Here is a 24872-nt window from a genome sequence, read left to right as displayed (position 1 = left end):
AAAAGCTATGCAAAAGTTTATATATCTTCATTGTATTTCAGAATGAGAAACGACATAATTTGTTATCTATAATTTAAGTAAAGATAAAATAAAAACTTATGTCAGTTACTAGAGATTGTGGAAAGGATGGATGAAAGCTGGGAAGATGAGAACAAGGTAGGATTAGTGTCAAGATCACAAACTGTCTCAATGAATGATAAAACAAAAGCCATATTACTTCTTACTGTAACTCTGGAGGGATTGTATAAATACAGAAAGGATAATGAATCTTAGTATCTGTCTGGAATAGTAAGACAGATAAGCAATTTTATAATCCGGTTTTCTCAGTTTTTGAACTGGCAATGTGCCAGTACAAAAAACTCATTTCATATTTTACAAATGATAACACAAAAAAATGAAAATTAAACACCTCTATGCAGCATTTCTTTTGGAATATATATTTCCCTTGTCTGAATTTTAATTTAGTTCTCTATGAAACTAGCACTTCAAAAAGATTTTGTTTATATATAATGAGCTTATTAAAGTCTTAGCACAATTTTCAAGAGCTATAAAAAGATGATCATTTGAGGAGCATATCTTAAGTATAATCCAAGTTCAAAGGAATTTCCAAAATTATGAAAATTTGTATTATCATTTTTCATATCAAATGAGTCCCAACTGTAATTTTAATTGTATAGTAATTCAATTTAAATATTGATCTTTTAGTAAAATCCTTTAATTACTGTTAGAAATAGTTGTTTTTACCTTGACATTGGGGTTTTTTAAGGCAAATCCTCTGTACCAGCCTGTAAAGAAATAAGCATGACCATAATTTAATAAAATTTTGTAAACACTAAAAATAAATTAATCAGTTCTTTGCTGATGGAATTTTACCCTATATGTAAATATTCTATGAATAAATTTGGCAGCTGTTGGAATCAGGTTAAAAGATTTAATGTATTCCCAATTTTTTCTAAGTAGAAAGCACAGACTTTACTACCTAATAATATCTAACCAGTAGTCATGGAGTGAATTTAACATTCTTAAGCCCACTACTTTGAATGAGAACCAATCTTATATCATAAGAAGAGTAAGTCAGGCGCTGTTACTAACAAAATTATCTAGTGCACCTTCATCTGCACTAAGTCTGATCACCTGAGCCCATCATAAGATTTATTTTTGAGAATGCCTACTAGTTAGCTAAGAACAACTCTGAATTGATTTTATAGTACTATAATTATTAATACATGGTCCCATTTAAAATATGATACTTAGATTATATTTTTAAAACTGTAGACACCACATTTCTTATTGGTGAGAAATTACATTGCTATGAAATAAATGTTTTGTCAAATTGCAATTCTGATTAATTGGATTTTTCAAGCCAAATATTTGAACTTTGATTTTGAGTTTTCATTCCTCATAATACTTTTCTTAAAAGGACATACAATCCTAAAAAACAGAACCTCAAACAGTTTTTATATCAGCCTGAAGAAAGCAAACTTAATTGAAAATCAGAATCTATCTCAAGGTTTAATAGATACTTATAAGGACATATCCAAGAAATGTATCCATTTGTAAATATTTATTCTAACACAAATCAAAATCTTTAGATAACTGCACAAATGTCACATCATATAAGAAAGATTTTCAATTATTAAACACTTCCCATTAGATGTGCAGTCCATTCTGACATGTAAGCTTAAAATACATATTATATTTATCTGAATACAAAGCAGCAATTAACAAAATGCATCAGGTAACAACATAGAAACTCATACTATAGTTTTAGATATCTCAATGACAGTATATAGAATAAATATGCACATCTTACCAACACTTAATGCTAGACTACCTAAAGGAAGGAGTTCTCTTAGGGAAACATAACTCAATGTATGGATTTATAATACAAACATTACCACAGTATAAATTCTTAGTAAGGAAAGCCTTCTAGGAGGAAAATGGATAATTTTGGATGCAATCATTACACTCTAAAATATGGTTATTTGTTAACAGAAAATAAAGGTGGTCATTTCATTTGGGATCTCTTTGCTAGAATCTAAGTATGTTTCACAGCAGAGAAATGAAAACATCTGAGAATATCTTTAGTATCATTAATGAATTACTTGATACATAAGTCAGTGATAATCACACAGGTTCACATAATAGTTTCTACTAACATTACATATTCATTGAATTATTTTAGTGCAAATTATTTTTTTTCTCAGACTAGGGGAGGAACTGGTTTAAGCAAAGAACCCTCCTTGAGATATGGGGTTGGCCAATTTCACGCACAAAAGTCTGAGCTGGATCTCTGATTTTTCCTATGTCTAGCATCTGATGGATGTTTGAGAATATAAGAAAAGTCTTCTAGTTTGGCAAAAAGTCATGAACTCTCACAAATACATTATCTTCAATTGGTGTCCAAATTGTCTTATGGTGACAGTGAGGAAATACTACTAGAAAAATGTTAGCTTAAAAAAACCACATGTTGCTTTTCCATAAGCCAATACTGTATGTGAAAGGAACATGTTTATGGGCTGGTAAGGTAGCTCAGTGGTAGAGTGCCTGCCTCGCATGCATGAGGCCCTGGGTTTGATTCCTCAGTACCACATAAATGGAAGTGGTGCTGTGGCTCAAGTGGTAGAGTGCTAGCCTTGAGTTGAAGATCTGAGGGACAGCGCCCAGACCCAGACTTCAAGCCCCACCAACAAAAGAAAGGAAAGCAAGGAAGCAAGGAAGCAAGGAAGGAAAAGAAAGAGAAATAAAAAAGAAAGAATGAAAGATGTTTAGCCAAACAATGGTTTGCTGTGAATACTGGGAAAGTTCAGAAATTAATGGAGAGAAGGACAGAATTTGTAAACTTTGTAAAATGTCTCATGTTAAGTTTATTCACATAACCTCAAGAAATCAATACTAGATTACTCACCATCACACTTCTCCAGGATTTGAACTGTATCTCCAATTTCCAGTGACAGGCCATATGGGACAGTTCCGCGAAAACTGGCAATAACTGTAAGAAATAATGTAGAATATATGAAGGCAATCATGTCAGCTATAGCCACTTTATTGCTTATAATTAAATGTCATTAACTAAGAAAAATGAACATGAACAGGAAATACATTCTTAAAGGGAAAACCTGCTATCATTTTACTTTTATATACTTATAAATAAAATTATAATTTATACACTTAGCCAAATCCTGGCTGAAATAAACATTATAAATATGCATTTTAAAGGTATGGAATTTTCTATAAGTACAGATCAAGACTATAATCCAGTAACAAAAATAAAGGTGGTGATTGAAGCAGTCCATGAGGGATTGTATGACTCATGTACTGTTATATAATTCTGTGCCTCCCATGCTCAAGGCAAGTTCTCTAACACTTGAGCCACAGTGCCACTTCCGCTTTCTGAATAGTTTATTGAAATAAGTCTCACGGACTTTCCTGCCTGAGCTGGCTTGGAACAGGAATACTCAGATCTCAGCCTTCTAAGTAGCTAGGATTACAGGTGTGAGCCACTGGCGCCCAGCTTGTCTTAGAAGATTTTTGCCAGCTATGTATCAGACAATGACCAAAAGGTCATAATATACAGAGAGCTAAAAAAAAATAAACCTTTAAAGAATCGACAGCCCAATTAATAATGAGAAAAACGAGCTAAATAGGGAATTTTCAGAAGTAAAAATGGCTAACAAACACATGAAGAAATGCTCAATATATCTGGCATTAAGAGAAATAAAAATCAAAACAACACTAAGATTCCATCTCACCCTACTTAGAATAGCCATTATTAAGATCACTAACAATAACAAATGCTGGCATAGATATGGGCAAAAAGGAACTCTGATACAGTGTTGGTGGATATGTACTTTTTCAACCTCTCTAGGAAGTATGGAGGTCCCTCAAAAAGCAAAGCATAGAACTAGCCGATGATCTAGCAATTCCACTCATGGGAAATTTATTCAAAACATTACACTAGGATTCAGTAAAGACATCAGCATAATCATATGTATTATAGCACTATTCATCAGAGCCAAGGTATGGAATTAGCCCATATGCCCTTCAATAGACAAATGGATCAAGAAAATGTTTTAGATATACACAATACAATGTTAGTCATCCATTAGAAAAGAATTATATTGCATCATCTGCAGAGAAATGGAAGGATTTGGAAAAAATCATATTAAGTATTCCAGGAAGACAAAGAATGCATGTTCTCTCTCATACAAGAAAGCTAGAATTAATTTACAAATATATAAGTCAATATTTGGGGGGTGGTATTCAAGTAAACACAAATGTATCAACTGAAATATGGTAGACTTAAGTATAATGGCATAGAAAAACTCACAGTCCACAAAAACAAAAAACAAAAAACAAAAACAAAAAAAAAAAACCCACACACCAGGAAATGGCTAGGGATGTAGGGCCAAGGATAAGGGGGTAGAAAAATGCAGAATGAAAGGTGGGACCCTGCAGTCATAAAATTCAAAGCATATCCTACAAAATTAAGAAAATTGAGGAAAGGGACAGGTTGAGAGGAATGGGGAAGAATGCTGATAGGGATGACATTGAACAAGATGCATTGTCTTTATATATAAAATATATAAACATATATGTATAATATGTATACTATGTCTAATAAAATGAATATGTGTATGTACATTATGTATAATGTATATATGTACATATACATTATATGTATATATGTATATATACATTATATGTATATATGTATATATACATTATATGTATATATGTATATATACATTATATGTATATATACATATACATAGATACATATAATGTGTATTTATAATACATATATGTATAATATGTCTAATAAAATATAATATATAAAATTTATATTATAAAAGAATACAACTCTTTGCATTAAGCTTGGTTTACCTATCTGATACACTATTAGAACTAGCATTTTTTAAAATTTTTGTCGGTTGTGGGGCTTGTTGTCGGGGCTGGGCGCTGTCCCTCAGCTCTTCAGCTCAAGGTGAGCACTCTACCACTTGAGCCACAGTGCCACTTCCTAGAAGCAGCATTTAAAAAAAAAACAACAGTTTTATTGTCAAGATGATGTACAGAGGAGTTATAGTTACATATGTAAAGTAGTGAGTACATTTCTTGTCAAACTTGTTACCCTCTCCCTCATTTTTCTCCTACTTTCCCTCCCCCTAGTTGTAAAGCTGTAAAGTTCATTTCCAACACCTAATCTTGTGAGTTTCGCTGTTACATTGATTCTCCCTTTGTCCTTTGTCTCACCATTTTGTTGTTACTCTTCCCTTCCCTAATTCAAATTAACTTATATACAATACAGAGGGTACCAAAATCAAATACAGTGACAACAGGAGAGGGAGAAAAAACCCCACAACAGAAAAAAGAAATCACATAGTATATTAAAAACAACAACAACAAGAAAAAAACCTCTTGTTTGTGTATCTTGAAGTTTGTTTCGCTTAGCATCATCTTATATGGTCATATGTACATAGCTATTGAGCCATACTGCCCATCAGAAAATTTTAAGTGACATTTATAATTTTGTTTCTGATAGATGTTTAGATATCACCCTAATCCCAAAAATAAGTTTCTGCTACTGTTGTGATGTAAAAAGACTGAAGGAGTACATGAATCTGTCAAAAATCCACACCTGCCAGTAAGTAATGGGCTTTTAGAGACTTTTCTAGCCCTTTTATGACCTCAAAACACAATTAAGAGCAGAGATCAAAAAAAAGGACAGGAAACACAGCCCAAAATTACAAGACGGCTGAAAATAACAACACAGAACCTGATTTAGAACGTTTTAGATAAGCACTAATTTATATTGTCATTTTCTAACTATAATCATAAATACCATATTGCCTCATATTAATGTGTACGATGTCTGTGTGAAAAATAATCAAGTGGATATTCCTTTAAAGATTACTTCATATGATTTTCAAAGACCTCCTGCTACAGGAGATAGACTATTGAGCTGATAATAGATGAGTTACTGTTTAAAATACTTCCAAAAAGATCTGCCTTTATTATTGTTATGGTTACTTTCCAGAGAGATGATTCAATGGGCAGTATGGATGCTACTCGAGGTCAAAGTGCTTGGATTACTAACAGTTCAATATACTGCTTTAAATAAATGTGGATGGCCTAGTATGTCCTAGAGTGCCATGAATAACTCCCTTCAAACACACACACACACACACACACACACACACACACACACACACACACACACACACACACACACACACACACACACACACACAGAGCTGCCTCTTCTTTCTGAATTCTTTCTACATTCATCAGATTCTTATCTCAAAGTACCATACACCTTGGTTCATGTTTGTACCTTCCCTTTGTGCTTCAGCCTATATGACTCTGCCTTTTATTGTGTTCTAAAACTGCCCTGCTAAGGCCTCCAAGGTGGCTATATTCATATGACTTTTGGGAATCTATCACCTCTTGAATCTTCTACTGCCTGTCTCACATCCTCTAGCCACCCAGAGAATCTTTCTGAGTCATTCTCTTACTGCTGGTGTCACGCAGGGTTCTGTCTTCAAAGTGCTGGAGTATAAAGGCTGGAGGATGTGAAAATAGCATCAAGTGTGGCATCATGAAACAAGGGTTCAAGCCTTGATCATACCATTTACTAGATGGGTAACTTGGGTTAAGATAAAACTCTTTCAGAATTTATACAGTATTAGGCAAAAAGGAGTATTATGGTTTGGATATGAAGTATCCCCACAAAAGTCTCATGTGTTGAAAGTTGACTCCCAGTGAGTTGCACGATGGAGAGATCATTGAATGTGAACCTCATCAATGGATTAGTTCTCATCAATGGATTTATTTAATAATTGAGTTCAGTGGATTATTCAAGTGAATTGGCTACTGGAAAGGGTGGGGTCTGGATGGAAGAAACAGGTTGCAGAGTCATGTCTCTGAATAGTGTATTTTACCCCTGGCACTGTCCTATTCATGTCTGAAATAGAAACAGGCAGCTTTACTCCACCATTTGCTCCCCACCATGATATTCAGTCTCAGTACAGCCCACAGCAATGAATCTACACAACTACTGACTGAAACCTCTAAAACACTGAGCAAAATAAATGTTTCCTTCCCTGAATTATCTCAGGTTTTTTCTCACAGGGACAATAATAAAAGTACTCCAAAAAGTAGTTGGGAATTAAGCAAGGCACTTATGTGAAATAATATACTATATTATCTTGTATATTCTAGTTAGTAGGTTATGTTTTTTTCCTTTTCTGTTGATACACATTCTCCTTTGATACAGAGAGATCTAAGTCTTCCAAAAAAGTTACCTGTTGATACATGACCTGCCTACTTTCTCTGTAGTCCCAATCTATTTCATATCACCTGACACAAACTGTCTCTCCCTCTCTCTCTGTCTATCTCCTTTAACCTGTCTTTGGTGATACTCTCTAAACCATTACTTTACTATTATTCTTAGGTGAATTTCTCTGTTCATTTCTGAACAGAGCCACTTCAGAACCTCCCAGGGGAGGTTCTAACAGTTACTTTCGGTAACTATTTTGTTACATGTGTGTGTTTAGCATGTAGCACTAGAATATTTCTTAAAAAGAAAAAGATCATGAAATATGTAACACAGTATTAGGCAATGGCTTAACCAGGTCATGTTTTACTAGTTCATATAATGTTTAGGTGCCCCTAAATTAGATTTTTCTCCATTGTTCTCAGTTCTGTGTGAAGGACAGTACTATCCATTGTCCACAGACTAGAAACCCAAGGGTCAACTGTACTCTAGCAACCTGTTTGTGTGGCACAATAATCTTATTTCTTAATTGTCTCACACACCAGTCTTTTTGGAGGATTGACCCTCCCCACCCTATTGTCCCAGGCCCATACAGAAGATACCAGGCAAAATCCCAGGTATGTGTGAACTTGTTTGACGTGCAGGCAGGGCAATCCACCTAAGCCCAGCTGTAAACATCCCATTGTGGGATGTGTGAAAGGCCCCACCTCCCTTGACCTAGTGGCTTTTTCATTAGCCTCTGCCTCCTTGCTCAAACCTCTTATAAAAATCCAGCTCCTGTCCCAACTCTTCAGCACAACCTCCAAACTCGCGGGAAGTTCTGTGCCCCTGCTATTCCTCAATAAACAGTCCTCGCTTGTTGATGATCCAGTCTGACCTATTCCTTTTCCATTCTCCTCCATTCTCCAAACACTTTTCTCAACAGCTCTGCTTCCCCTCCTTCCCAAGCCTGCTTACTATTCACTTGGCCTTCTCTAGCAGTCTCCTAATGTGTTTATGCCTAGGTTTCTCTCCTATTTATCTCTTTCATAACAGGTGAAAGGTCTTTTCAAAATGTACATCAGATAATGTCATCCTCCTAAATATATCACAGCTCTGAGACTAATATACAAATCATGACTACCGTCTGTAAGTCCTTGCCCTTCTCTCTGGATTCATCATTCATTGTCTTAACTGATTCTGCAATCTAGTCACAATAGTTTCTGTCAGTTTGTTCCTTGTTATGGTCCCTCCACAAAAGTATGGATGATTAGCATCTTTGTAAGGGATTATCTTCCTTTACCCTGGCCACCTTAATCCAGATTCATCTTTTAGATACTGGCTCACTGTTCCCTTCTTCAGGGGAGATTCCCTTGATGCACATCCTCTCCCTTTAACTTATTTGCCTCACAGTACCATAACATACTACTTAGTACTATGATTAACTTGTGCAGGGTTTTGAATGATGCTCTTGAAATAGACAGTAAGCTCTATGAAAGCAAAGAATGTGTTCTTTTTGGCTCTTAATTATACCTCAAATTCAGCACAGAGTCTAAAACACAGGCTGATTTCAATATGTAATTGCTGAGTAATGCCATTGCTATTAAATATTCTGGACTTCAGCAGTCAGGTTTATTTAACTTAATAATGGGAATCTTATTTTAAGAGATGGTCCAAAATCAGTCTATATCACTTGTGAAATCTGATTTATAAGTTACCTAAAATTACAAAAGTAGTTCTTTCTGTGTTTTAATTGCATATTATCTCATTTTTGACTACAGGAGCAAATTCTTCTTTTATCCCTCAGTTATTTATTACTTAGTAACTATTAAAGTAAGCTAGGAAATAGAATGACCTTCAGATGCTTCTATGTACAAAGAACAAGACCAAATAACTTGAAAGGCCTCTGCCAATGTGAAATTTTGAATCCAGAAGCAGTTTCTCAGCTCAGCAATGACATAGTAGAAGACTTAATGAAGAACTGTGTTACCAAACCCACCCTAGTTTATCAATGACCATGATCACAGAGATATCTGTTCTAACCTGTAACAGACACCAACAAGGAGACAGCCCACTTTCATCATCTCACATAAGCTGGTAACAACTGCTCTCTCCCTGCCTGTTTAAGCTCACTCCTTACCTACCACTCCATACCCTTCCCTAGGCTCACCTCTCCCCAAGTTCTCCTAAAGCCCCTAAATCTCTTTAAGTGTTCTCCACAATGAATTACAAGACAATATTAAGGCTGAGCTCCAAAGTTAGGCCTCTGAGAGGATTTCTTGCTTGCTATTCTTTTCCTCTTGTTAGCCTTGGATTCAAATGGAACCATATCTTAAATAGAGACTCAGAGTGAATATGAGTACCTGAATAGAGAATGAATCTTTCTCTCTCTCTCACTCTCACTCTCACTCTCTCTCTCTCTCTCTCTCTCTCTCTCTCTCTCTCTCTCTCTCTCTCTCACACACACACACACACACACACACACACACACTCACACACACACACACACACACACACATGGAATGAATGGATAGATGAGTGGAACCACTGAGAAATAGTACCTAGGTTCTAAGACATTCAGATAACCTCAGGGACTCCTGTTATAACATCTGAGCAGTAAGCAGTAAACTGTAGATCATATTGGAGAAGAACACTATCAGGATGTTGCCACAGGTGTAACTTTGAACTTAACCTCTGAAATGGCAAATTACTCTCAATCTTTGAAATAGGAAATTAACTGCAACATTCTGTATACTAATGAATTCTATACTCAGGAAAGATGAGATTCAGGCTTCAGATTAGAGAAATTAAAAAGAAGAAATAGTTTGAGGCAAAAGAATAAAGGATTTGAAGGCATGACTAGCTCATGTTTGTGACTGGTAGCATATATCATAAACTAAACATAAACTAGTTGTATACTTTGCAGGGACTATTTTTTCCCTTAATTTTGAGACCTACTAAACATACTGTTTTGGCCCTTGATTCCATTTTTACATTAATTTTTTTATAAACTGAAGTTTTTCTTTTTTAATAAGTTGAACCTTGGGCTGGGAATGTGGCTTAATGGTAGAGTGCTTGTCTAACATGCACGAAGCCTTGGGTTTCACTCCTCAGTACCACATAAACAGAAAAAGCTGTTAAGTAGTGCAGTGGCTCAAGCGGTAGAGTACTAGCCTTAAGCACAGAGAGGCTTAGGGACAGTGCCAAGAACCTGAGTTCAAGCCCCAGGACTGGCAATAAACAAACAAACAAACAAACAAATGAATAAAATTGAATCTCAGGATCTGTAAGAAAAGATCATAGAGAGTGAATCTTAGTAGAATTGGAAATACAAAGGCCCATTATTATTTTTGTCATAAAGGCCCTAGAGTACAATTTTAAATATTAAATGGCACATAAAAATACTGTATGTTTATTTCTCCTTATTTACTACATTTGGATTAATAAATATGCATATAAAGTTAGTCCGTACTTGTCTCTATAAATATATGCAAGACAAAAACACTAATGTATAACTGAACTGTCCTGAAAAAACCTGTACCATCTTACAATACCATTTTTTTGTATTAGAATATCATTTCAGTATTGACAAAGTTTTATTAAAACTTAGATATCTGTGACAAACATTCTCAAATATGACTGCTGAGGAAAGTAGAATAAACAATATGGTGCTAGGAAATAAGGCATCATTTCTGAGATTCAACAATACTATTTGCTTATGTAAAACACAAATGCATATTTCAAAGTTTATAAGCTTGGTGCAGAGAAACTCAATCAGAGTTTCAGGTCATTTAAAAATTGAAAATGAAAACAAATGATTAAGAACGTTTGTAAGTCACTCATGCAGCCATAAATGGCAGACAAGAACATATCCTTCATCCTCATTGTCAAAATAATGTTTTACAATGATTGTCCTTTCCACAATGCAACTTGATACCAATAAATGCTCCCTTGGCCTTTATAAACTGACAATCTAAGATGAATGGACCATGGAGCAGGGAAAAAATAATGAAAATGCTTTGTCCCTGTTGACACAAAGGAAGGATACGTTTCTCTATGAGACAGAACTTTGGCTTCATCTTTCTGGTTAAAAGATCTCTGGCTTGTGAACAAGCTGTGGTCTCAAAGGTCACTTACGTGCTGTCTGCTTCCAACACAAGACACAATGTTACCCCACAGAATTCAATTTCATACTAAAAATGAAACCCATGATCTTGTGGCCAAAAAAAAAACCCACAACAAAACAAAATAAGCTTTGTTTGAACCAGAAATTAAATATACAAATTTTATATGTAATAAGTATAAAATCTTGAGTGCAAGTGTTCAATTTGAAGGCATGATCAAGCAGGCATTGATACTGTGGACATTCTCCAAGAATTCTCTTGCACCTTGGAGGACATTTAAGTGTGGTTCTTTCCTACATCATGTTGATTTCCTATTGTTCATCTGGCTCTGGATTGTCTGGATTGTCTATTGTTTTAGAGGAATCACCTTGAGGGGATTCCCAGAAGAAAAATGGTGACAAAGAGAAGGAATCACTGAAGAATCTCAGCAATCACAGGAAGAAACAGAAAAGGAAAGGAGGTGACAGAGAACAAAATTCCTTACAGGTATTTTATTTCATGAAATGGTGAACTGTTCTATGCATGCACCGAACTTCCTGTAGGGAAAGAGAACACGGTGGAGAACCACGATGACAGGCTAGTGAAAGGTACTCTCATTATGATAGTTGTATGGGGCAGGGCATGAGAAAAAACAAAATAGAAATAACTTAAGATTTCTACTGGTAGCAGTCCTTAGAATTCAGAGTGGGATTGTTGTTCTGCCTTAGCCTTACCTATCTTTCCCTCTACAGGATGAAGTCAGAAGCAAGGTGGTTATACTCAACTATAAAGGGCTCTCAGCAGGCTGTCAATAAGAAAACATGACTTTGGGAATGAGATGGTCTAGAAAGACTGAAAAGGAAATAACAAACGAAATAGGTGGTAGCTCCTGGACAATGCTGATACATAAAAGGAATCCAGAGCGGGGAGTGGGGAAACAAAACAGAGAAGTACTGTCTCTACCTTGTGTGTCTCAGGTGCACCCTCTGTTTAGCTCATTCTGACAATGGGTTGTATCCATAGTTCTCTGCCCCTTGAAGGCTTGCCTGTGTGACACCAATGTATACACACTAACAGGACCCCAAGTTCATGCCACCATTTCCAAGGTGAGCCTTTGAGACTTGAGATGTGTCACACAACTCTGTCTCTGGCACAGTGATCCTAAAAATCAGAACTATATTTAACAAAGCTTGTTTCTGACAGTTAATAAATACCATTTGAAAATGCACCAACATCCTTTGCTTTTAGGATAGTTTTATCAGGGATTGCAGATAGTCATCCTGCTCAAACCACTGACCTTTGGCCCCAAGGCCAAGGTAAAGTGTGATATGTAGGAGCTATGTTGGACATCCCAGATTCCTCTCCATAATGAAAACTTAACTTCCTGCTCTTGTGGTACTGGGGCACACAGTATCTGGCTGCCAGGCCCCGATGAAAGAGTCTCAGATAATGATAGTTGATTTGTCCTAGATCAGAATCCTTTTCCAGGTAGCCTACACTAAAGGCTTTCTTAATAAAACTTAGTACAACTCTGAGGAGCCATCCCGGATTGGGTGACTAAAGTTGATCCTGGGCCTTGCATCTTCACCCTCCACAAAATTTCTTTCTTTCCCTTTCCAGGGAGTGAGCTCCAAGAACTCTTCTTTATAAATACCTTGCAAGATAATATTCAGTTAAGTTTGCTTCCTAAAAAATACAAGCTGCTACTAGCATTTAAAGGTTTTCCCACTCAGTATTTGCTTCTGGCCCAATTTGCATTCCAGTCCTTTATTTTTTTTAATTTTTTTATTAATCAGTTGTGGGGCTTGAACTCAGGGTCTGTGTGCTGCCCCTGAGCATTTACACTCAAGGTTAGTGCTCTGCCACTTTGAGCCACAGCACCACTTCAAGCTTTTAGTTTATTGAAGATATGAGTCTCACAGACTTTCCTGCCTGGGCTGGCTTTGAACTGCAATCCTCTGATCGCACCCTGAGTAGCTAGCTTTAAAGACATAAGCCACAAGTACCTGGCCCATTCCTTTTTTCTTTTATCTTTTTTTTTTTTGTAAGGAAAAAGAGAATAACATTAGCTCTACTAACTGACCTTAAGTTTTGCTGAGTTTGTTATGTGTTATTTCTAATTTTCTATGATGTAGATTACTACGTTAGAGACAGAAAAAGAACAGGAGAGAGGCAAATAAGAAGCTGAATTAACCATACTAGGAAGGAATTATTCCATATTAAAATTATTTGTTGACACTATCACGGTGGCAATAAATGAACCAGTTTTAATCTCCACAGAATCATAAACTCATTTTTACCTTGGTTTTCATGCTACTAATACAAAGGCACTTTCCTAAGTGGCTACAGGAACAACTGAAGGTCAAAGAATAAACTTTAATTATCTCATCTACCGATCATTCCTTTTAAAAACAACTAAAAATGACAGAAAAGGTTATAGTTTGGGCCAATTGCCAGCCCCAAAGAGCATCTTGGAAAACAGAGTTGAAACAATTATCTCAAAAGCGTCCTAGCACATAGAAAAGGGGCATGATGCTGAACACAGAGATAAAGGCTTAAGATTCAGTTATACTAGTAGTGGTCCTTGGTCCCATCCTTGTGGTTTCAGAATGTTACACCTGCTTAGTTAAGCTCACAGAGATGTCATGACAATTAAATGTAGAAGAAATAAATTTGCAGGTATGTGAATGCTGCACAAATATGTGATATTATATGAAATTTGGAGGCACAATCTGCATCTGCCATATCTTCAAAAGTCAAAGTAAGGCATCCATTTATAAAAGCAACTCAAAAGCTTTCTTTTGTGATTATAGGTTCCTATAAATCATTATTAATAAGTTAAGCTTATATATTTAGGCTTAGCCCAGTTTAAAGGGACTATAAACTGATATGACTGATTTTTCTGATAAAATAGCAAAAGTATCTTGGGCCATGAATCTGATAAGGAAAGTCATGTGTTAAGAGGGATTTTTCCCAAAATGCGAAGGCAAAGATAGGAAAGGAAGCAAGCAGTTCAGCTTTTCACATTCACTCTTCATTTGTCCTTAGGACAACAAATAGCACCAGGAAGTGGGGGGATAAAACTACAATACTGTCTTGTCACATAGTAGAGTGAAGTTACAGAAAACAGTAATTGTTTTTCCCATAATCCAATGTTTTGTTAATAATTTTTTCAACCGAATGTATTGAACCTACCTCTCTAAGTATTTAGTAAAATACACTCCCCACACACACTCTCCCTTTTTCCAATGTGAGATGGTTAATATTTAAATAATATTGTGTAGAAGAATTATTTGAAATACAAGCTTACATTTACTGACTTTTATGATTTATTTGTTTGCTTGTATTTTAGGGGGACAAAGGGGAAGCTATAAGGGAATAAAATAGAAAATGTTGAACTAATACCAGTGGTTTGCAGTTCCAAACCAACCTGGACAGAAAAGGTAGGGAGAATTCTTCACAACCCATAGCTTGGTATAGTGGTAGAGGTCTCTTATCCTAGCAATGAGGGAAGTTGAGAACAGGAGGATTTCAGATTCTTAACTAGCCCAGGCAGAAAATCCGTAAGATTTCATCTAAACAGAAGAAGCTAGGCATGATGGTATACACCTGTTGTCCTAACCACAATAGACAATTTAAAAGAAGAGGATTGGGACTGGGAAGTGGTAGAGTGCTTGCCTTGCATGCATGAAGCCCTGGATTCAATTCCTCAGCACCACATAAGCAGAAAAAAACAGAAGTGGCATTGCGGCTCAAGTGGTAGAGCACCAGCCTTGAGCTGAAGAGCTGAGGGACAGTGCCCAGACCCAGAGTTCAGGCCCCACAACCGGAAAAAAAAAAAAAAAAAAAGGTGTAGTCCAGGCACATGTCTTGGCAGGAAGAGATATTCAAGCTCAAAAATAATCAGTGCAAAAGAAAGGACTGGAGACTGGAGACAGCTTAATGTTATAGCACCTGTATAGCAAGAGTGAGACCTTGTGTTCAAACTTCAGTCCTGCCAAAACAAACAAACAAGTTATGTCCTTCTATGCCACCTTCTGATTTTTCTCCCCAGGTGCTAAACATTCATAATCATGAGTCCTTCTGAGCAAAACCTTCACTATGTGTACAGCCTACATCACAGCGACTTAATACTAGCCCTCCAAAGAGACTGTCCACTTCTACCAGTCTCTTCTAACTCCTCCCAGCCCAATATTCAGTCCTAGCTCATCTGGCCACTCGCCTTCTTCCAAGAACTAGGCATGAATTTTCCTGAGTTTGCTTCCTTAGATATTTCTTTTTCCTATTTGAATTTTGATTTCCTTTCTCAAGGTTAACTTCTCAGGAGACCCAATCAAATATTACCTACACATCACAACTCTGGGTTCCTAAGTCCTACTGCTCTTTCTGTTCTGATCACTAAGCTAATTTCCAATTTAGAGCAAACATTAAGGTAATTTTGACTGTATTTGGCCACTGACAACTAATAACAACAACAACAATAACAACAGCTGTCTATCAAGGAAATAGGGTGCCAATGAACAGAAGGAGAAAAAATTCAAAGTTCTCTCCAAATCTAGCTCTTCTACACTCTCCAAATCTCATCTTTTACAACCCTCTTCAAGAGTCACACTAAAGCCAGGCATGATGAGTCAAGTATGTAAAAATAGCTAGCTAGGAGGCAGAGATGAAGGGATCATAGTTCAGGGGCAGCCTCACTATAAAAATCTCGAGACTCTCTTAACCAATGACTGGGTACAGTGGCAGTGTTCTGTTATCCGGGATAGGAGAATGAATATAATAGTGGGGTACGCTTATGTTTCCCAGCAACACAGGGAAAGCACAAGCAGGATGATTTCAGCCCATGCCAGCCTGATATAAAGCAAAAAAAGGACTACAGAAATAGTTGAAGTGGTAGACTACCAATTGGCTAGCAAGTGCAAGGACCTTGCTTCAATCCCCAACAGCAAGAAGGGGTGGTGAGGGTCACACTAAACCTCTTATCTGTGCCTATGCAAGTGCTGCCAAAGCTTTCTCCGTCTGCTGGGGATCCAGCCTCCTGTGGCTCTTCACAACAACCAAAGCAAATGTTCCCTCTCCCACTCTGCTGCACCCCCCAGCGCAGCATCCCTCCAGCATTCACTACTAAGTTTTGGGCTCTTTCAACATTAACAATGCTTGTCACAATGCCCGACTCACAGTGGGTACTCAAAACATCTCAGCTGAAGATGAAATGGAATAAAATCACCAAGGTTTGTGGCTTACTGGGGTGTTCAGCAGATATGATAGTCACTGTGTTCACCTCTAGAATACAATAGTAAAGATAACACTTTGTACTTGGCTTGTCAAATTCGCAAAGCATGAGCAAATACAATATATATCTTTTGTATCCACAACACCCAGTTCAGAAGTAAGCCAGTTTTATACTACTTGGGTTTTTTTTTTTTATCATTTAATATTCAACACAGCACTGCTTTTGTGTGCATTTAATCCATTTTATTTATTTTTAATCAATTTTATCATCTCTCCTATTAGGAGAAATCTTGTGAGCGCAACACTCAACGAATCTTCAAGACAGGGAGCAGTACTCCATCCAGCACAGTACTGACAAATGATGAACAAGTAATTGCTCAGTAAATAGAACTGATATGACCAAGGAGATGGAGGCCTTCACCACACAAATACTGCCTTAAATATTCCTAGTTTTCTTGTGTACTGAAGTTATCTTGTGAGGGGGTACAATGAAACAATGCCCAGCACTCTTTTTCACTATACTTCATATCACCCAATGATGGTTCTTACACATTTCTAAGTATGCTTTTCTAATGGGTTATTTTTAATGGAAAAAGGAATGAGCAGTGTCATTAATTCTAACCACATGAATATTCCTATTAAACTCTTCTATTTTTACTGTAATTGGTGGTTAATAAGGGAATCTTGTAAAGATATGCTACTTTTCTTTCACGGAAGGAATCTTGCCTTCCTAATAATTTTGTACACTGACACTTATTTTCATCAAAGGTCCTTCCCCTTACTAATGTTCACAGCAGCTATTAATTCTGTTACACATTAGAGTTGATTGTTAAACTCTTACTTAAGGGAAGTCCTGAGTACAAACTATCTTACCAAAGATGAACATTTTGTAGATTTTTAGTTTATTATTTAGAATCAAGGACTGGATTCTCAAGCTAATTCATAATAGCAGCTAAAACAATAACTCTACAAGACAGGAAAATTAGGAACTTGGAGAGGACTAGTAGAGAAGACACAATATGGGAGTGGTCTTAGCAAATGTGGACAGAATAGTCATGAGCCAACTCTTGATTAGTACCATGTTTCTCACCCTAGTCTGATCCAGGGGGGAAAATACTCCAACTTTGCCACAACCTGGCAATCATCCAAACTGCTCTGGACCCCAATACAGATTTCCTTCCATCACTTCCCCTTTCTAGCTATGCCAAGAATACCTATGATTTGCAATTCCACTCCTATCCAAAGCCCAAGGGTACCCACAGCAGCCACTTGTAATGGGAGATAAGAGAATGAGTCTCAGATATTTTGTGTAGTCATTATATAGATATGCATAATACTTGGATTAGAAAGGCTGTATAGGAATAATCACATCAACTATATATACAGTACTTGTAAATCTGCTATTTGTGTTGCTTATGATATCCAGAAAATTAATAGAATCTTATTTTCACTTTATAAATTCTCTATGAAATCTTTCTACTTCCCCTCAATGACTATTTTTAAAATGATAAGATAGTAAGGAAAGAAATGCTGCTAGTTTGTCTAAAAGAGGTTTTAATGACAGGTAAGGTAAAACTTGGGAAACTGTAATAGTGACAGATCAGGGAACCAGGTAAAAAAAATTTAGCAACTCAGCATTTATCAATTATATATGAACTCTTAAATTCCTCCTGAGGGCTTTTAGAGGATCCTAAATCCTCTCTGGATTGTGCCCTCTGTTCTTCTCCTCTTCCAATTTTATGAACTAATGGAGTTCCTCCCATGCCTTTCTTCTGTCTGTAAATTCCAGCTAACCACTGATTCCAGATGTTGTCTACAAAAATTGAAATCTGCATTGTGTTTGTTTTCAAATAACAGTGTTGCTTAAAAGAAATATTTTTTTTAAAAATTACCTCTACCTCCACATCCTTTTATATTCTTCATGGAAATTTAAGTTCCCCTGTTTGGTCAGGATTAACATGTTTTAAAATGTTTATCCTTTTCTATTATGAAACTCATCAGACAACTTGTTTTCCAAGATTATCTTCATAAACAAATAATAGGTAGTGTGTTAGAGCCAAACTCAGTCATGTATTTCACAATATGTTAATTAGAAACAATCCATTCACTGCAGTTCTTTGGTTCATATGAGAATCTTTGTTTTTATTTTTCTGACTCATGGTCTGTCCATGAGTGAAATGCATGGAGCTTATGTTTAAAGTAAACACCTTCAAGAGTCCACGCTATACAGACAGAAATAACAAGTACCCCGTCATAGTAAGACTGAAAAAATTTAAACACTGAAAAATTTTCTGTTTTGTAAGATAATCTCAAACTTCTGAAATGGAAGGTGGGATGTGTTCTTGTACCATGTGCATGGTAACATACAGATAATTTCCATTGATGAAAAAAAGGAACTGAAGTGGAGCTGAAATAAAGAATTGCAGTTGTCTGAAAAGGCATGAGTACAGATTAGGTATGAGTTGCATAAGACATGACTTGCCATAAGACATGAAATTTCTTCTCTTATTAATGACTATAATTAAAAATTATTGTTTTACAGCTTTGGAGAAGAGCCATATGCTAGTTATGCCTTATAAAGTGTTGAGAACTTGCTAAAAAGTTTCACTATTAATAGTAAATATAGGTTACTGAGCTGACTTTTTAAAATTAAAAACCAATCTATATAAATTGATATCTTAGCCATTTCTAAACATAAATGAATCAAAACATTAACATAAGCTATCAAGTCCCCCAAATAACATGCTTTAGAATTCTGAAGTTATCATTCTCTTGTAAAATAAACAAAGCATAAATACCATTTCCATTTTTCCTAACCATAGTCCAAATAGCTAAAATATTTTAAATATTTTAAAGTGATCATTGGATTGTATAAACTCTATAGTATACTAAATATTTGCTTATTTTTTAATCTTTTTAATGAATACAGTATAGAAAATTAGCCTAGCTTTTAAAATGTTGGATTTTGCCCTAAGCTCTTCTTAACCACATGGACAGTAGGAAGGTCACTGTGTTTATTTCCCTGAATGTAGACCTAAGATAAATGTAGAACTAAGTCACACCCTGCAGGAAATTCCAATTTAAAATTGGAGCTGCAGAGATAAATATGCCAAACACTGTAGACAAAGACTTACTACATTGTGCTTGACGCTCTAACAGATAGTTGAAGTTATTAAGTGTCCTCAATCTTCTCCTGTCCCACACCAACCTGAATTCTGACAAATGCAGGATGACAATCAGAAATATTACCTAACATTTCACAATAAGGGGAGTTAAAAGTCAATAATTTTCTTTGTTGCCTTAAAACTGAGCTTTTCTTTCATTTCTGATACATGTACAAAAATAATAGATTACTCTGTCAGTTACCCAAAGACTATTTGGGTCCTGTTAGATATAACATGTGTCAAGCTATTCAAAGTGTGTCAATTCTAAACCTCCAAGGCAAGCAAAATCAGTTCATACTATTCTCTAGCTATGGAGGTACATTTGTAAAATAAAACAACACAGCCATCTCTGTAGAGACCCTTGGTACTCTTAATTTATAGTCTGTAGTCTGCACCTTTGTACCCACTGGCTTTGGAAAAATACATTGCTGAATTTATTTATTTTTTTTGAAAACACGTAAGCATCCATCATTTCTTGAAGATGCCTTTAGCTCAAATGCAGAGACCTTTAGTCCCCTATGCCTGCCAGAGTAACAGGATCATATGGCACAGAATGCAGGCTGAATGTAATTATTTTTTTTTTTTCTGTGTTGCAGTCACTGTACCCTGTAAGTAAAAGATGCTTTAAAGAATTTCCAAAGTGAAAATAAGGTGGGTCAGGGAGGGAGGGAGGGGCTGGAACTTAGTGAGATGGTCCTGTTACTCACAATGGCCTAGCATTACCTACCCCTTCCAGGTCCCGTCACCCTCTGTTCCCTTGTATAAACTGTGGTGTAATCCTAAATTTCATGTGAGATTTATTAATATAGCTTCCTATATTTTCATTCCAATTATTCAAGTATTTGTATTTTGTTGACCTGTGTATTTTCCTCAGAGAAATAGAAAAATTGTAAGAACAACTGAATTTCTAGAGATTAGAATCTAAGACTAGGATTTACAAAAAGCAGAGTGAGAGCTGACTTCCCCTTCAGTCCTTCTACCTTCTACATTCCACACAGCCACTGTTAAACAGGATACTATTGACTTAATAACATTCAACATGAAGAAACTGGGGTTAAGTGGGGTTAGGTTAATGGGTCCCCATTTGATTCTGAAGGTGGAAAATGGGCTTATATTTTATCATTTGTATTTTTCATTTCCAGCTATTTCTTAGCCTTTCATTGAGGGAAGGGTATTATCTCAAGAAGGACTAAAGAACAAGGGAGACAGTATTACTTTTACTTCCTGAACAGGCTTGCTCATTTCCTTGCTCATTTCACAATTCAACACTTGTGAAAGTCAAGGCTTCTATTTGACAAGGTTTCCCTTTGCAAATGTATGGCTGTGAAAAGCAGTGTGCTTTCTAAAGCTGTCTTTTAAACAATAAGAATTAGAAGGTGGAGAACAGTTTTGTTGTAAGCTATTAGAGGATGAAAACCATGGAATGGCTTCCCCATTGTTAGAAAGGTTCTTCCACTCTAGAAGGGTTAAGAGGGGAAGAAGGGAAGGAAGGAAGAGAACAGGAGAGGAGGAAAGAGGTGAGTCACAGAGCTGGATATAAACATAGGGCTTGTTCTCCCATTGGAGTTCAGACCCACAGGAAGAGCTGAGATTTCTGTAATTTCATAGCAGAGAAGTCTGTGTTACCGTTCTCTCCACTCTGGAAGGGACTGCAAAAACAATGGCTGCCAAAGTGCACTGGGAATTGTCTACCTTTTAGATAACTTCCCTTCATCCCTCCATAGAAGACACTCTACCTCTTGAGAGGGTAGCAGAAAACAGCTCACACTCCTGCAAGGTCTGCAGAGGCTGTGCAATCCCCAGTCTTGGACTAGATGGAGGCTGAAGTTGAGTTTGGGGGAGACAACAACCTCAGCTAGACTAAGGTAAAGACCAAGTAAAGGCAGGAGATGGCTTATTATTGGGGAAAACAAACAAAATCAACAAAAACAAAAATTAAGGATGTGCATCAGACAAAAATTGATGCCAGGACCTAGAGTAGGGTCACATGCCTATAATCCGAGCTACCCTGGAGGCAAAGATGAAAGGATTTCAGATTGAGGCCAGCTCAAGCAAAATAATCAGTAAGACCCTATCTCAAAAACAAACTAGCAATAGTGGTATATACTTATAATACTATATAACCAGGAGGTAAAGACAGGAATATTTCAGCCCAGGGTCAACTAGAATAAAAACCCAAGAACCATTCTAAATAACTAAAACAAACCCAAAAAAGGGCTAGGGAAGTGGTAGACCACCTGCCTACCTAGTTCTAGACCTCAAAGATAAACTATTGCTTTTTCCTTCTAAATTGTTTTTGGTGTCCAAAAGCATCTTGCATTTGGATTTTTTTTTCTGCCTACAAATGAATTAAGGAGGAAGAAACCTGTTTAAAGCAAATAAACAGAAAAAAATAGCATGTAGGGGGAGAGGGGAGAGGAGAAACAGCAAAAAGGACTCTTTGTATATAAGGAGTCCCAAAGTTGGGTGTCTTCTGTCCCTCTCCTTGGGGCCACTTTCTCCTAGTTTGATTGGTTGAGGAATGGACATGAGCTTCAGGGAGTCTCCCAATTGGCTCCCTAATCTCTGTTGAGTTATCCCTCTCACCTGAGGGACCTGTGTGTCTTGCTGAGTCACTCTCCTTCCCAAGTCCACTTGGAGCCCTTTCCTACTGCTCCTCGTTTCCAATAAGTACCACAAGCTTTAGCATGTGGACTTTAGGAAATCATTTCTGTTGGTCCAGAAATGTCTTTTTTGGGTGAAATACATGTCAGAGATAGATATAAAATGGAGTGTGTGTGTGTGTGTGTGTGTGTGTGTGTGTGTGTGTGTGTGTGTGTGTGTGTGTGTGTGTGTGTGTGTGTGTGTGTGTGTGTGTGTGTGTGTGTGTGTGTGTGTGTGTGTGTGTGTGTGTGTGTGTGTGTGTGTGTATCTGTCTGTCTGTCTGTCTGTCTGATGTTTACCAAAAAATGAGACAAATATAGGAAAGAAGACATAGGTGCAGGAGAGAGGGACAGGCAGGTGCATCCCAGACCACACGTATTATCCAAGATGCTATTCCTAAGTGAAGAAAAAGGAAGGGAAGGTACAAGTAAAAATAACAAATGAACAGACAATGAAGACTTGTTTATCCTCTGGCTTGCCTGGAAAGAAAAGAGGTAGTATGTGCATTCCACAAAGGGCTCTCTCCAGTGTGTGGAATAAACATTCCTTATTCTACATGCTGAGGAGAAGGAAGCTTAAATCACCCATAGCAGAGCCAGGCTAATCCAGCCCATGAGTGAGCACTGCCTAAGTATTTCATGTCATCTGCAGAAGAACTCATCGTTTCCATGAATTCTCTCATGTGTACTCCATGAGCTAATTGTCACCACGTTTTTAACAGCTTCCTTAAAGTCTACAGCTTTTAATTTACTTAGAAGATGTAATACTTCCGCTGAAGATTACCAAACCATTTCATTCTGTTAACTGTGACTACCTAACAAGTACCAAGGCTCTGTCTCCTTACTGCCTCAGTTTAAATAAGGCAGCTAACCCTACCACAGGCAACAGAGGTAGGCCTGAGAAAGCCTAAGGTTTTGCTGAAGGCATACCAAAAGCTGTAGTTTACTTCTTTATTTATGCCTTTAATTATTGTCCAAGTTGTAAGCTGAGAAAGACCAGGAGCCTATAGTGGTAATCCCTTTATCTTTAAAGGCCTACAGTTCACTTGGTACTGTGATGATATAAGAAATATTTAACACAAAAAGTTTTACCCTCCCCTCTTCTGAACATATGTCCTCTGTCCCCCCTGGTCCTCCCAAAAATATGACTGGTAGGTTCTTAACACATTGCAATCGCTCAATTCATGTTTACTAAGCATCTACTATAGATTTAGTAATACTGTATGTGCCAACATCCATGTACTATAGTAACTACTCACAGGAGCTCTGCAGTAGAAATCATCCGTTTTACAGATGAGGAAAGCTGGACCCAAACAAGTGAAGTCATTTGCTTAGGGTCACAGAGCTTGAAAGTGGCCCACAGAGAGTCCAAATCAGGTGTCCAAATCAGCTGATGGACACACAGCTGTAATTACTTACTGCATGGCACAGACTTCTACCTGAGTGAGAGTTCAAATCTCATTCCTGCCACAGAAAACTATGTATCTTGTTGTACCTTGGTTTTCCCCAATGACAAGACTGGGGTACTAGTAGCATGTGGGGATAGAATGAGTTCCAAGGGCAACATGGAAAGTTTTGGACACAGTGACTGGCTCTCTTGGGCAGCCATGCATATGAGCTGTTATCATTGTACAAAAGACAGAGAAAAGGGGAATTTCAAGGTCCCAACACAAAGAAATGCTCATTTAATCTATTTAATCCTGACACAATGTACACCTGCATTGAATTGTCATTCTATACCTCATAAGTATGTCATAGGTGTCAATTAAAAAATTCAACAAAGAAATATTTCCTTGTCAAAATGCTTATTTCCTCCATTTCTATCACCAGTGATTTATTGGCTATTACTTCCTACTAAACACTCAAAGTCACAGGTCTGCCCACTGCTACACAAATTCAAGTACAAGTTCAATCCCAGCGATGCCTTTTCTATATAGCCTCATGGCAGGCCGCAGAGCTGCTCTGTAAGCTGAAGGAAACACATGTAAGCCTGTAGCATATGAGCTGAGGAATACAGGAAGATTCAACCTGATAAAGCCTTTACTGGCTTTCTAGAACTGCTATAGCCTTATTTCTGCAACTTGAAAACTCAAAGGAAACATTTTCAACTTATTGATTACTGGTATGTCTCAGGAAACATTAACAAAAATAATTTTCAAAGACAGACTTACTCTTTAATTGGTACCTCAGAATTTCTCCAGTTATTAAGAAAATACATGGAAATTTACTGTTACAAACTGCCATCCAGGAAACTAAGTAGTACCAGGGCAGAAAAGTATCTATCTGTCCATTGATTTATCAATGGTGAATGCTGGCCATGGGTATCCGTCCTAAAGTGCTGCTTATACCTTTCAGTCAAGAAAAATGTCACACACATGGGGTTTCTCTTTCTCATTTTGTATTGTCTCAAGAAAAGCTAATTATAGCCGGGTGTTAGCAGCTCACCCTGTAATTCTAGCTACTCAAGAGTCTG

The 24872-nt window shown here is 36.9% G+C and overlaps 1 protein-coding gene across 4 annotated transcripts in view; it reads right to left on the bottom strand.

Annotated features, from left to right (window-relative positions):
* Dock4 (dedicator of cytokinesis 4) overlaps positions 1–24872 on the bottom strand; it is a 431845-nt gene that overhangs the window by 236974 nt on the left and 169999 nt on the right. For all 4 annotated transcript variants that reach the window (XM_069996180.1, XM_069996183.1, XM_069996182.1 and 1 more), the window contains exons 2-3: positions 2909–2992; positions 745–785 (exon numbers count right to left, since the gene is read on the bottom strand). In XM_069996180.1, coding sequence (XP_069852281.1) covers positions 745–785; positions 2909–2992 — 125 coding nt within the window. The remainder of the gene's footprint in view (positions 1–744; positions 786–2908; positions 2993–24872) is intronic.

Source organism: Dipodomys merriami, unplaced genomic scaffold, assembly GCF_024711535.1.
Source record: "Dipodomys merriami isolate MVZ:Mamm:240054 unplaced genomic scaffold, mDipMer1.0.p SCAF_5, whole genome shotgun sequence".
NCBI lineage: Eukaryota > Metazoa > Chordata > Mammalia > Rodentia > Heteromyidae > Dipodomys > Dipodomys merriami.
Note: the sequence above shows the minus strand (reverse complement) of the source record. Positions and strands in the feature narration are given on the sequence as shown.